Below are 14,871 nucleotides of genomic sequence, written 5' to 3'. Positions count from 1 at the left end.
CTTCACCATTTCACTATACTTAACAAATGGAAGACGACTATTCCATCTCAAAAACGCGATTCAACGCTCAACTAGCAGACTACAGTGGGGGCAAGGTGCCTCACTCTCTCAAGCGTACCGGTTACGCGGCATTTTCGCGGCTACCGACACGATGCTATTGGACAGAGTCGCGTGATCAACCTTTTACAGTCTTATTTATTTAGACAGTAAATAATTAATCGTAATTACATGAAAACCTGATTCTAATATTATCACAATAATTAACGTAGATTTTGCTAACCGTTACGACAGCAAAATCTCAACATAGAACTTAAAGAGTCTCTTTTCTACTGCTGTCACCTGTGATCATTACTTAAGAGACATATTATTAATTATATCAAAACAGGACATTATTTTGATTGCGAAATAATAAGATTACTTAAAAATAAGTCGAATCGCAATAACTTAAGAGTAAACATGATAATTATTAGGTTCGAGGTTATAGATTTTTCAGTGAGCCAAGCCTTCACGGCGACAGATACAATGTAAACTAATAAAACTCATTACAATGGACATGTCCCAAATTGTATGGTCCGAGTGCCAATGTCATTGTCAACTAAGCAGAACAAATTATTTTTATCATAGATGCATCCAAAATAATAAAAAAATCTCTGTCTATGAAATGTTTTCTTTTAACTTGTTTCTTTGACATTTGACAAAATTACATGACATTGACAGCTTACACCGGATATAAATTCAATTCCAGGTGTTTTTATTGGCTGTTTGGAACACTTTATATTGTCTATGTGTAATTTGTAGACAAGGGAGCGAAACGAAATAAAAAATTATCTTATTAATGCGGGTTCCAAAAATTCTAAAAATTATTTTCTCAACAGCAATTTGTATCTTCTATCCATAAAAATTGCTATCGACCTACTTATGAATTATAAATAATAAAGGCCCATTTTGGGACATGTCCTTTGTTGTAGTATACCGATGACCTAGTTGATAATAGGTACTTTAACCGTTCGATTTACTATCATACACTTACATATAATAGATAATACAAGCGAATAACAAATTGCAAAATTACATTGGCAGGGATTCATCAAATTTCATACAGCTCAAGCGGATTAACTTGACACCTGGCTCAAATCAAATCAAATCAAAAATCATTTATTTCAAGTAGGCTCAGTTTACAAGCACTTTTGACACGTCAGTTGACTATTTGTAAAGATTCTACCAACGGTTCGGAAGGCAGGTTCTGCTGAGAAGATACCGGCAAGAAACTCAACAGTTGCTCTTTTGAAAAAGTCATACAGTATTATAATTTACAATCAGATCAGCAAACGCCTCAGGGAGGCAACAGGCGACCCTCGGGCGGGCAGCTTTCTCGCGCAAAGAATTTCAATCGCAATTCAACGCGGGAATGCTGCCTATAGGCTACATATACCATTATTTATTTATAATATTACATAATTAATTAATTTATTTATAATATATAATATTATATATTTTAATTTCATTATATATAATCATTTTAATTTATTTAATACATTCATTCACACTTACATACACACTTACATTACATACAATCATAATTCCACACTCACAAATTATTATATACACATTTTACATATTAAATTTAATTCACGCGCATACTCGAGTGAAACCCGTTGTATGTGGCGCGGCGGCCGGCTTACGTCACGCGCTCCGCGCTCGGTGCAGTCGACAGTCGAAATCTACCCACTTTTTCGTTCTCGGTGCGTTCGATTGTTACGTTTGACGCGCTCATAGTGTTGTCGTATTACCATTGTAAATATTTAAACTATAAAGTAATTAAAGAGTTATTCTAGTGCCATCGTGTTTATTATTCTTCATCACTGCTATAATAAATTAGTGCCAACGAGCCTAAACTGCCTGCGTGATGGGCACCCTACCGAGGGCGGCAAATTTTGATAAATATTTCTAGGTATTAGTTTTAATTTTAATTTATTTTAATTTTGTAGTTGTATTTACAATTGATAACAATTACTGTCTACATTTCTTATAGTTTTACTTCCTTGGTTCGAATGAAGTCTGTACTGAGTTGAGTTTGTTTGGTTGTGTTTGGAAGCCAGGTGTCAAGTTAATGCGTACGAGTTATATACAAAATAGTACAATAGTGATGTGCGGTAAGTTGAAAATTACAGCCGAGGCGATATTGCAGCTATATTAAGGAAGCAGAGGCTGTAATTATCAAAGCGCACGTATGTCATACGACGTTTTTTAACACATTTGCGAGGAACTACTCTTTGAACACAATTTCTGAAAATGAATTTACCTACATCTTTGTTTTCTTTGGTGACATTTTGATACGCTTGTCATTTTTGCATAGATAGTGAAATGCGTGCGTTTTTTTAGGCAAATACACCAAACAGCCAGTATTACTAATAAAGTAAGTTAATATTTTTGTGTTTCTGTTAACGCTATATGGTTGATATTTACTTATTGTTAAAATTATTATAATGAAAGAATTAAATGTTTTTTTTAATTATATATTTTATCTCACTAATATAATTTTATTCATAAAATGTTGAGCACTTTACCGACATAAAAATTCTTTGCGAAGATTTAGATGAGTACTGTTCGTTTTTAGACGGATGATGGAGGTTTTAAATTACATTACGGCACATATGCATTTTACTTTACATTACGGCACTTGTGCGTAATGAGATACATTACGATATTGAAATTGGTGAAATAAGCGATACTTTAAGAGCAAACGTGTTATAAAAATGATATTTTTCTTTCATCCATTACTTTCTTTCAAGGTGAGTTTATGGCAACAAATAGTGCTACAATTAGAATTAATGTTTCTACTTCAGAATCAGGTTCCATTTTTTTTCGACACAAATAGTTTTAGTTAGTTTTGCCCGGCGGCCGATTGAAAAATGAAGAGCCTTATTGCCCCAGTTTTATGCCGTAGTTTTAAGTTTGGACTGATCGTCAATAGCCAGCCTTAGAGAAAAGACAGCGATTTAGGAACCAGCGATCAAAGCGCCACTTTGACAGTTGTCAACCCCTATTTGTCAAAGTTTTACGAATCTGCGCACAGGTTCTTTCGATAAAAAGTAAATCGTTGTCTATGGTCGGTGGCTAAACAATATGGCGGCGGATGCACGCTTCTATATAAATAACGTAAAAGTGTTAGTTTTTGTGAGAATTAAGTGATAATATTATTGTATATAAGTTAAATTTAGTGATAACATGGCGGCGAAAACGTGGAAAATCGAGAAAGACCTGTGTCGGTGCTGTCATGCTGAAGGCACTTTTGACAATTTGGCGGAGCCGCGTACGTTTTTAGAAAAAGAAGAAGTCTATACAGATATGCTTAGAGAATGCCTTGATGTCGATGTGAGTACCAACAATTTCTCTACAGTGTTTTATATAGAGCTAAGAAATATATTATACTAAGCAAACTTCGATTTCAAGCCTATTCGGTACTATTCTGCTTTTGTCCGCTGTGTTTATCTTTATTTACGAGTCATCATCATCCATCATCATCATCATGTCAGCCGATGGACGTCCACCGCAGGACATAGGCCTTTTGTAGGGACTTCCAAACATCACGATACCGAGCCGCCTGCATTCACCGAATACCTGCGACTCGCTTGATGTTGTCATTCCACCTGGTGAGGGGTTGACCAACACTGCGCTTTCTGGTGCGGGGTCGCCATTCCAGCACCTTGGGACGTCCATCGGCTCTTCCAACTATGTACTCTGCCCATTGCCACTTCAGCTTCGCGACACATTTATTTCGTCTCTGCAGCTTTGGCAGTAATATTGAATTATATTATCTGATGCCCGCAATTCTGTGCACAAGGAGTTTTAGTAAAACTTGCCCATCATCTCATCACTCTGAATTAGTTATCAAACTTAATTTAACTACCTTAAGAATATTGTTGGAGCTCCTAACATTGTTTTTCTCTAAAGCCTTCTTTTAGATTCAAATCACAATAGTTCTTTTTCCGTGAGAATATGTGGGTAAAATGACTATGACGCTCAGAAATAACTTAGCTTTCTAGTGGTAGAGAAATTCAATGAAAAGGTTCAGTAGATATAAAGATACCCCCTATAATATCACAAACTTTACCTCTATATAATATTAGTAAATCGTCATTTTCATTATTACCAACCCATATTCGGCTCACTGCTTGGCTCAAATCTCAGAATGAGAGGGGTTAGGCCAATAGTTCACTACGCCGGCCCAATGCGGATTGGCAGACTTTACATACATAGAGAATCAAGAAAATTGTCAGGTATGCAGTTTCCTCGCATTAGTTTTTCCTTCACCATTTGAGACATGCAATATTTAATTGCTTAAAATGCACGCAACTGAAAAGTTGGAGGCAGTGGTGTGGAGGTTGTTGATCAGGGTATGCACTAGTAATAAAATTAAGCAAACTGGAAAAATCTTTATTTAATAAGTACTACAAAGACAACTCTTAGGCTATGCAGTACTTTAATGCATGTATAAAGTGCATGCCGCTGATTGGAGGTGCATGCCCTGGACCTACGGTCTCCAGAATCAGAGGCAGATGTCATATCCACTGTGCTATCAGGCTGTGTAATCTATACTAATATTATAAAGAGGTAAAGTTTGTAAGTTTGTAAGTTTGTAAGTTTGTAACAATTTTTTGAAATGGGGTAATCTTCGGAACTACTGGACCGATTTTAAAAATTCTTTCACCAGTAGAATGCTACGTTATCGGGGAGTGCTATAGGCTATATTTTATATTTCTATCATATATAACTACTGAGATATCGCGGGTTTTCTCTTACAGGTCAGACCGAAAAACTTACTTATTCGCATGCGCTGCCTCAACCATTGCGCATAACTGAAATAAATGTATGGAGGCTTTTTGAACCTTTAAAAGTTCTACAAAAAAGTCCGCGACACCATATATCTATCTTTTATATTTTAGCAGATATAGTACCTTTAGTACTTTAATAAATTATTTAAATTTTAAACTAAGGTTTACGTCATTATTTACACAACTAAACTTAAATCCTTATCAAAATAAATGATTTAATAATCACAAGGATATTATAGAGATAAGATTTGCCCTTTACAGTATGTTAATTAGTTATATAGTTTCGGAGATAATACAAAATTTCTGAAAGTCGCAGAAATGCCGCTATATGACGCCCCGCGGTTTCAATTACGTGGTTCCCGTTCCCGTATGAATATGAGGACCAAACATAGCCTATGACACTCGCAAATAATGTAGCTTTCTATTGGTAAAAGAATTTTCCAAATCGGTCCAGTAGATCCAGAGATTACCCCCGACAACCACACAAACTTTACCTCTTTATAGTATTAGCATAGAAGTCGCTTGGGAAATTATAGCCTTTTGGTCATTGCACCACGCACAAAAGGCTGGACCAATTTTGCTGAGGGTAGGGATAGGATAGAGGTAGGGAAGGGGTAGGATAGAGGTAGGGTAGGGGTAATTTAGGGAAAGTGTAGGGTAGGGTAGGGTAGGGTACGGATAATGTAGGGGTAGTGTAGGGTAGGGGCAAGGTAGAGGTAGGGGAAGGATATGGAACGTATAGGGTAGGGGAGGAGTAGGATAGGGGTAGGGTACGGGTAGGGTAGGTTTAGGGTAGGGATAAGGTAGGGGTAGGGAAGGGTTAGGGTTAGCGGTAGGGTCGGAGTAAGGTAGGGGTAGATTAGGGGTAGGGTAGGATAGGGTATTTATAGGTTACGGGTAGGGTTAGGGTAGGGTAAGGTGGGGGGAAGGAAGGGTAAGCATTAGCGGTAGGGTAGGAGTAAGGTAGGGGTAGGGTAGGGTAGGGTAGGGTTGGGTAGGTTTACGAGCAGGGTAAGGTAGAGGTAGAGAAGTTTACATCAATTTTTACGCGGACGAAGTCGCGGGCGTCCGCTAGTATCAGTATATACACAAAATATCTATTTATGACCATACTACTCAATGGACATGTCCCAAAATAGGCATTATTTATAATTTATGAGCAGGTTGATAGTATTTTTCACAGACAGGAGATACAAATTGCTGTTGAGAAAATAATAATCAGAATTTTTGGAACTTGCTTTAATTAGATAAATATTTTTTTGTTTCACTCCCTTGTCTAAAAATTAAAAATAGACAATACAGTAAAAGTGTTTGATCATCAAAGAACAAACCTACATCCTGTAGTCACAATTCCAGTACTCTGCTCGGAGTTTTTCTCTTTACCATGTGATGGAGCCGGCACCTGCACATTGAATCCATAGAATGCTAAGATATTTGTCTCATAATTTGATGAAATTTTCCAGATTCCACCGGTGCCGGGTGAGCTGTGCGCCATCACGTACACAATATGCACGGCATGCATCACCCGGTTGCGGGACGCGTGCAACTTCAAGAAGCAAGTGCAGGACTGCGAGCAGAGGTTCATGACCATGTACTACAAAAACGCTATCCAAGGTGAATATTGATATTTGTTATGTTAGTTGACCTTCAGAGCCTGAAGCGAGTTGACGTGCTCGATAACTAGATGACGGCAGAGCTATGGCTCTCCTGTCAGAAACCCTGCAGAAAGCAAGGTTTCTGCAGGGTCTTGTTTAAGCAGGTGAGGCAGCAAGCAACTCACCTGCTTTCCTGTCAGAAAGCAGGTTAGTTGTGAGAGTTGTGTCAAGTCTCACAACTCACCTTTTTAAAGTCTAACAACTGATTGCAGATCCAAAGAGAAAAAAAAAAAGTTGACCTTTAGACCTGTTGGACATATCTCACTTGAGAAGAATTTACAATGAATTATAGGATAAGCAGTTAAAATGACAAAATTTACATGGAAAGTGTAATAGAAATACATATTTAAAAAATCAAGGTGCCGTTGTCAACTAGAAACTATTTTATTTTCCCACCGGTCTGTCTGTCCATGGCTTAGCTCAGAAACTATAAGCACTAGAAAGTTACTAAAAAGAAAGTAATTGAGCATGAGTATGTAAATAAGATACGCCGATAAAGTTATAAACCCATATAAAAAAAAATGTTTAACGATTTTTATTGTTATACTATTATAGGATAGTAGGAAGTAGGATAGGATCCTACTACTACGAAAGTTTGTGTGTAAATGTGTAAGTGTGTAAGTATGTTTGTTCCTCTTTTACGTTGCGGCTTCTGAAGCGATTTGGCTGAAATTTGAAATGGAAATAGATTTTACTCTAGATTAACACATAGGCAACTTTTCATTACGGAAAAATCCATGATTCCCGCGGGATTTGTGAAAAACTAAATTCCACGCGGACGAAGTCGCGGGCGTCCGCTAGTATGTAATAATACAAAAATTTTAATTGAATGTACTATTTATTTCCAGGCGTGAAACCGGAGACAGTTGTGAAGGAGGAGCTGGAGGTGTCGTTGGAGCTGCAGCAGTCGGAAGACGAGATATTGGGTAATTGGTTATAAATGTACTATATATACTGTTTATGATTATGAATGGGTTATATCGGATCTGGGTGAAGTTGTTGGTTTCACAGATAATGGGGATGATGACTAGGTCTGAAAATATTGATTTTTATGATACATTCGGGTAAATAAGGTCAATGTTAACTAATTTATACATAAAAAATGCAAATATCCAGATTATAAAATTTAATTAATAACCAGCCTTGATAACCACCTCTGCCTCCGATTCCGGAGGGTGTAGGTTCGATTCCGGTCCGGGACATGCACCTCCAACTTTTCAGTTGTGTGCATTTTAAGAAATTAAATATCACGTGTCTCAAACAGTGAAGGAAAAACATCGTGAAGAAACCTGCATACCAGAGAATATTCTCTGTGTGTGTGAAATCAACATTAATAGGCTGTGGGTTCGATTCCCACAAATGGAATGGAAAATATTTTCAATTTCTTGTCAGCGACGATTTAGCGTTCCGGTACGATGCCGTGTAGAAACCGAAAGGGGTGTGGATTTTCATCCTCCTCCTAACAAGTTCGCCCGCTTCCATCTTAGACTGCATCACTTACCATCAGGTGAGATTGTAGTCAAGGGCTAACTTGTAAAGAATAAAAAAAAAAAAAAAAAAAACCATACAGCCTGAGTTTTACGACATTTTTTAAAAATTTATGATTGGGTTTTTTTGTTTGTTAAGCTTGTTGATAACAAACAAAAATGCAAGAAACATACTTTTATTAAGCCAATTTAAACAGATCCCTATTTATACATCACTAGCGGACGCCTGTGACTTCGTCCGCGTGGAATTTAGTTTGTCACAAATCTCTCGGGAACCATGGATTTTTCCGGGATATAAAGTAGCCTATGTGTTAATCCAGGCTATAATGTATATCAATATCAAATTTAAGCTAATTCGGTTCCGTAGTCGAGGCGTGAAAGAGTAACAAACATTCATATCATCAATATCATCAGTTTTCACAAATCTCGGGAAACCATGGATTTTTTCGGGTTAAAAAGTAGCCTATGTGTTAATCCAGAGTAAAATCTATTTCCATTCAAAATTTCAGCCAAATCGCTTCAGTAGTAACGGCGTTAAAGAGTAACAAGCATCCAGTAGGACTAGCTGACGCCGCGCGGTTTCACCCGCGTGGTTCCCGTACCCGTAGGAATACGGGGATAATACATAGCCTATAGCCTTCCTCGATAAATGGGCTATCTAATACTGAAAGAATTTTTCAAATCAGACCAGTAGTTCCTGAGATTAGCGCGAACAAACAAACTCTACAGCTTTATAATTTATTAATATATTTTTTTAAAATATCGGGTAACTCGTAAAAAGACTAGTTTCCCAAAAAAAAAAACAAAAATATAACATTAAGTATAAACTAGCGGACGCCCGCGACTTCGTCCAGCCTTAGGGAAAACGGGAGAGAAGTATCTTCTCCCGTTTTCCCAATATTTCCCTTCACTGCTCTTCTCCTATTGATAGTGGCGTGATGAAAAGTATACTATAACCTGCCCAGGAGTATTAACAATAATTGTACCAAGTTTCGTTAAAATCCGTCCAGTAGTTTTTGTTTCTATAACGAACAGACAGACAGACAAAAATTTTACTGATTGCATTTATGGCATTAGTATCAATCGCTAATCACAAATGCTAGAGGTCTTAGGTATGGATAAATACTTAGGTCTGTTCTGGTGGAAGGCTTCGGCTGTGGTTAGTTACCACCCTACCGACAATGACGTACCGCCAAGCTATTTAGCGTTCCGGTACGATGTCGTGTAGAAACCGTCACAGTTACGGGTAGAATTAACTTGTATCTCTTCGAAGTAAGCCCATCTTAGTGCAAAGAAAGTCATAAAAAGATGTGTGTGTTAGACTCTCTCTCTCTCTCTCTCTCTCTCTCTCTCTCTCTCTCTCTCTCTCTCTCTCTCTCTCTCTCTCTCTCTCTCTCTCTCTCCCCCTCCCCCTCTCCCTCTCCCTCTCTCCCTCTCTCCCTCTCTCTCTCTCTCTCTCTCTCCCTCTCTCCCTCTCTCTCTCTCTCTCTCTCTCTACGTCCGTTCGTCTCGCCCGATTACAATTTTCGTAACGCTTCCACTAGCTTCCTCCCCAAGTCAAACGTATATAAAGTTGTACTTCAAATAATATATTCTTACATAAACATTTAACCGACCTCAAAGACGTATTTCACTTATTTTGATTTTAACACAAAATTACTGTACCAATTTTCATGATAATTAAATTATACCAATGTGAAAGTATACTTTTTCAAACAAAACAAGAATTTTCAAAATTGGTTAATAAATGACAAAGTTATGAGCAAACTGAAAAAACATAAAACATCGGTTAAAAACATTTAGATTTATGATGAAGAATAATTTGTACGGAACTCTCGGTGGGCGAGTCCGATGCGCACTTGATCGGTTTTTACTATTTTAGTGCTTACCCTAGTTGAAAACTCTGTGCACGCCTTCAATTGATAATGATATTTGGATAAATAACATGGATTGTCTGATTTTAGTTCTAAAGAAGGAAGAAGATGATGATGATGAAGACGCTTTGATGGACTTCACCAATGATGATGGTATGTTGACATTTTTTTTTGTATTTAATTGATTTTTTTTTACAAAGTTTTTCAGATTGAAAAAAAAGACAAAATCAAAACTTGCTAAGGTTTTGTCTATTCGATTCCCACAACACAATAGGGTAGTTTTTAATATAAACAATTAAAAAGGGTGATTTTTAATATAAACAACTAGCGGACGCCCGCGACTTCGTCCGCGTGAAACTCGATGTAAACTTTCAACTATCTCTACCCTACCCTTTTCTCTTTTTTTTTGTAGGGGTAGGGTAGGGACCCTACCCCTACAAAAAAAAAAAGAAAAGTATCCTATGTCCTTCTCCTGACTCTAAACTACCTCCCTGCCAATTTTCAGCTAAATCGGTTCAGCCGTTCTTGAGTTATAAGTGGAGTAACTAACATGACTTTCTTGTATATATATAGATTTAATATTAATATAAACAATTTTTAGCACACAGACTCAGAAGTGGTTTAAAAAAAATAAGAAACTAATCAACAAAGTCCCACAAAGGTTATGATTCACAACATTTGTTAGGACCCTGGGGTTTGTTGGGGGTGCCTTTACGTCTATGAATTCCGCTGTTAAAATCCGCTTCACTTACAGACGACTTGAGTGACGACTTCCCCATCAAAAGACCGACAACGAGCACGAAGACAAGATCAAAAGCGAAGCCTAAGCCGAAACCGTCTCCGGTGAAGAAGGAGAAACCTCCACCAAAGAAGAAGGTCGAGGCGAAGCCGGTGAAGGAGAAAAAAGGTAGGTGTCTCTTTTGTTTGAAGACCCGTTTTTTTGGTAAAAATCTGTGGACCTCAGTAGGTTTCGAATTTGAAAAATCAATTTTTAAAACTCGAATAGTTTAAAAACTTGTAGGTATTTAAAATTCGAATATTTTTAAATCTAAATATTTGATAGGCTTAGATTAAAAACCGTTAGTTTTAAAACTCAAATATTTCTAAATCTAAATATATGACAGGCTTAGATTTAATAAAAACCATTTGTTTTAAAACTAGAATATTTTTATATCTAAATATTTGACTGCATAGATTTCAAACTATGAAAAATCTTTTGTTTTAAATTTCGAATATTCTTGAATCTAATATTTGACCTTAATTCGAATATTTTTATATCCAATTTTGATACAATTTTAGAATAATTTTTCAGATTTGTCAGGTATAAACCAAAATCAATTTTTTTAAATTTAATACGTATAATAATTACGATAAATGCAGATTTTGTAATAATTTGTATGAGGCTAATTTAGGTGGATGATAAAAATCTTTTTGGGATTGAAGTATACAATGCAAGGCAACGTGTTGTGTTATGGTTACTAGTGGTACCTCCTATTGTTTAACTTACATACATAGTTTAACTCACAGGCCGCGTACTATATATGTTTTTCAATAAGTTAAAAAATATTTCCAGCTGTGTTTTCTGATACGTATAATACGAAAACCTACCTTACCGGTAGCGTTTTTAGCGTTCCGGTACGATGCCGTGTAGAAACCGAAAGGGGTGTGGATTTTCATCCTCCTCCTAACAAGTTAGCCCGCTTCCATCTTAGACTGCATCATCACTTACCATCAGGTGAGATTGTAGTCAAGGGCTAACTTGTAAAGAATAATAAAAAATAATAAAGAATAATAAACCTGGAATTGAATAGGCATCTTCTAGGCGCTCTTCATCTTAGCCCTCATCAATTAAAAATAATCAAAATTTAAAATAATCTTATTTAGTTTAAACACGGAGTGAGAGTCTTTACAAGTAACGTGTGAAGCCGGTGCAACTCATAAAACAAATTTCACGCGTCTCCTTGGCAACCCGCCGCATATACAAACTTTTATCATAATTACATTTCTAAATTTAATACTGACAACGATTACTTAACAATATTGAACTTTAACAATATTGAAGTTTTATTAAATACTTAACGTCTTATTAAATAATTGACGTCTTATTAAATAATTGACGTCTTATTAAATACTTGACGTCTTATTAAATACTTAACGTCTTATTAAATAATTGACGTCTTATTAAATACTTGACGTCTTATTAAATAATTGACGTCTTATTAAATACTTGACGTCTTATTAAATAATTGACGTCTTATTAAATACTTGACGTCTTATTAAATAATTGACGTCTTATTAAATACTTGACGTCTTATTAAATAATTGACGTCTTATTAAATAATTGACGTCTTATTAAATAATTGACGTCTTATTAAATACTTGACGTCTTATTAAATAATTGACGTCTTATTAAATACTTGACGTCTTATTAAATAATTGACGTCTTATTAAATAATTGACGTCTTATTAAATAATTGACGTCTTATTAAATACTTGACGTCTTATTAAATAATTGACGTCTTATTAAATAATTGACGTCTTATTAAATACTTGACGTCTTATTAAATAATTGACGTCTTATTAAATACTTGACTTATTTACGTAAATTAATATATTAATCAATAATTACCAATAAAAATATACTCCTTATTATTTCTTTAGTTTTTGTAAACAGTTTTTAAAATATTGAAAAACATAAGACGCAATTTTTCTTGAATAACATTGAAAGTTACTGATGCGACGCTTCGTGTCGTACTGACTCGAGAATGTATCCGTTTATGAATTTCGTATTTGTGACTGGTACGACACCGTCGTGTTTTATTAATATTATTGATTAATCTGTGCGCTTAAAACATATTTCATACAAATGTAGGTTGAAACGGCAATTGCACTAAAATCTTTAAAAGATTTTGTGTTACAACTGCCTCAATGCTTTCTATCAATCATGATTGTATAATACTATAACAACATAGAAAAAAATAATCTTACAGGAATTATAAGATATTAAAGAAAAGCAGCAAAAATAAAGAAATGCCTGAAAAGTAATGCTAAACTTATGAAAAATATTTTTCAAGGTCATTTATTTGTTTGTCATTAGTAATTTTTTCAAAAAGATTTTCTTTCTAAATATTGCCTTTTTGGTTCTCCATAGGTTAACAATTAAATACATAACAAAAGTAATACTAAAATGGATTAAATTAAATTAATTAAAACTAAGAAAAAAACATTGTATTATCTTTTACATTTTACGGTTTTATAAAAAGCGGTGTTTTTTTTAAATTATCGGTTTTTTTTTGACAGTTATCGATGTTTGGCTATGGTTAGGGCGGTGCAGTGCTCTTTAATGAAGTCTGGGGCCAGTTGTCTATGGCCAACTATACTCTATGACACTTCAAAAGCTCTAGTGAGTTTGATTAATATTTTCTTGTTGTTTTTGCTTTTGTCTTCCTTAATAAGCACTGTTGCACCTATAATGTCTTTTGTAAATGGTTTACGTTTTGAATTTTATTGTGCAACTAGCGGACGTTTGCGACTTCGTCCGCCTGAAATATAGTTTTTCACAAATTTCTGTTATTTTTGGAATGTATGTTGCTCCATTATCTGTCTATCTTCTAAAGATAGTCCCATTAAAATCGACTTAGCTATTCCAGATTAACAGGCCCACTAAAAAGAAATTTCAAAATCTTATAAAAAAAAACAGTTAAGTAGTTCAAATCAGAAAGACTTTTAAATTTTTTATATATATGTGACGTTTGTCATAAAATGCAAACTTTTTCACCAGAGCAGATACTTTACTTTGTGATTTCACGCTAACGCTAAATTGATTTTAATAATTCTTTAACCATTAGAAAGCTACATTGTCAGCGAGAAACATGGGCTATATTTTATCGCCGCATTCCATCGGGAATGGGAACTACGCAGGTGAAACCGCGGGGGGTCTGCTAATAATAATAATAATAAAATTGAAAATTTTGAAAAATGTCATGAAATTATTAATTAGGGTAATTCATGTAAACGAAGTCGCGGGCGTCCAATACTTCTTTAATAATAGGTACATGCTCACAGCGCAATACCACAATGACCTTCATAACAACGGTCGTGGGTTCGATTCCCGGACCACAGAAGTTAAGAATTTTATATTTTTGTAATTGACTCAGTAATCTTGTATAAGATGTTTTTTGACGGCCATTGTGGCGCAGTGGTATGCGCGGTGGATTTACAAGGGTCCGGGTTCGATCCCCGGCTGGGCCGATTGAGGTTTTCTTAATTAGTCCAGGTCTGGCTGGTGGGAGGCTTCGGCTGTGGCTAGTTACCACCCTACCGGCAAAGACGTACCGCCAAGTGATTTAGCGTGTAGTTACCACATCACTTACCATCAGGTGAGATCGTAGTCGAGGGCTAACTTGTAAAGAATAAAAAAAAGAAAAAAATGACGGAAGCTTAGGTAGGATTCGGCAGTGGCATACTCGTTAAGTGATTTAGCGTTCCAGTCCTATTAGAATCCACTTAAAGGAAGATTGATAATCTATACTAATATTATAAATCTGAAGAGTTTGTTTGTTTGCTTGATCGCGCTGCTCTCAGGAACTACTGGTCCGATTTGAAAAAAATCTTTCAGTGTTAGATAGCCCATTTATCGAGGAAGGTTATAGGTTATATATTATCCCCGTACTCCTAGGCTTCAGCTAGTATATATATAAAATTCTCGTGTCACTGTTTGTGGTCGCATACCTCGGAAACGGCTCTATCTATTTTAATGATTTTTGGATGCTTAATAAATATGAGAAAAGGTCGTAAAGTACTTTTCCTCCTACCCACCACAATTTTTTTGTGTTTTTGTATGAAATAAATTTATCTTTTATAACGACGTATTTATAACGACCTGCATACCTGAGAATTTTCTTAACTTTCTACGTATGTGAAGTCTGCCAGTTTTCATTGGGCCAGCGTCTCTCATCCTGAAAGGAGATTCGTGCTCAGCAGTGAGCCGAATATAGGTTGTTAATGATAAACGATGTTT

The 14,871-nt window shown here is 35.7% G+C and overlaps 2 protein-coding genes across 9 annotated transcripts in view; one reads left to right on the top strand and one right to left on the bottom strand.

The window, feature by feature from the left end:
• The window catches only part of LOC112047119 (zinc finger protein 808), a 78,128-nt gene that overhangs the window by 53,504 nt on the left and 9,753 nt on the right, over positions 1-14,871 (bottom strand). The window lies entirely within an intron of this gene.
• The window catches only part of LOC112047134 (zinc finger protein 320), an 86,615-nt gene continuing 74,842 nt past the window's right edge, over positions 3,099-14,871 (top strand). For all 8 annotated transcript variants that reach the window (XM_024084129.2, XM_024084110.2, XM_024084111.2 and 5 more), the window contains exons 1-5: positions 3,099-3,375; positions 6,299-6,449; positions 7,339-7,416; positions 9,942-10,004; positions 10,606-10,758. In XM_024084129.2, coding sequence (XP_023939897.2) covers positions 3,229-3,375; positions 6,299-6,449; positions 7,339-7,416; positions 9,942-10,004; positions 10,606-10,758 — 592 coding nt within the window. In that variant the 5' untranslated portion in view covers positions 3,099-3,228. The remainder of the gene's footprint in view (positions 3,376-6,298; positions 6,450-7,338; positions 7,417-9,941; positions 10,005-10,605; positions 10,759-14,871) is intronic.

Source organism: Bicyclus anynana, chromosome 26 (assembly GCF_947172395.1).
Source record: "Bicyclus anynana chromosome 26, ilBicAnyn1.1, whole genome shotgun sequence".
NCBI classification, from domain to species: Eukaryota; Metazoa; Arthropoda; class Insecta; order Lepidoptera; family Nymphalidae; genus Bicyclus; species Bicyclus anynana.
This window is presented reverse-complemented; position numbering and strand designations above follow the sequence as displayed.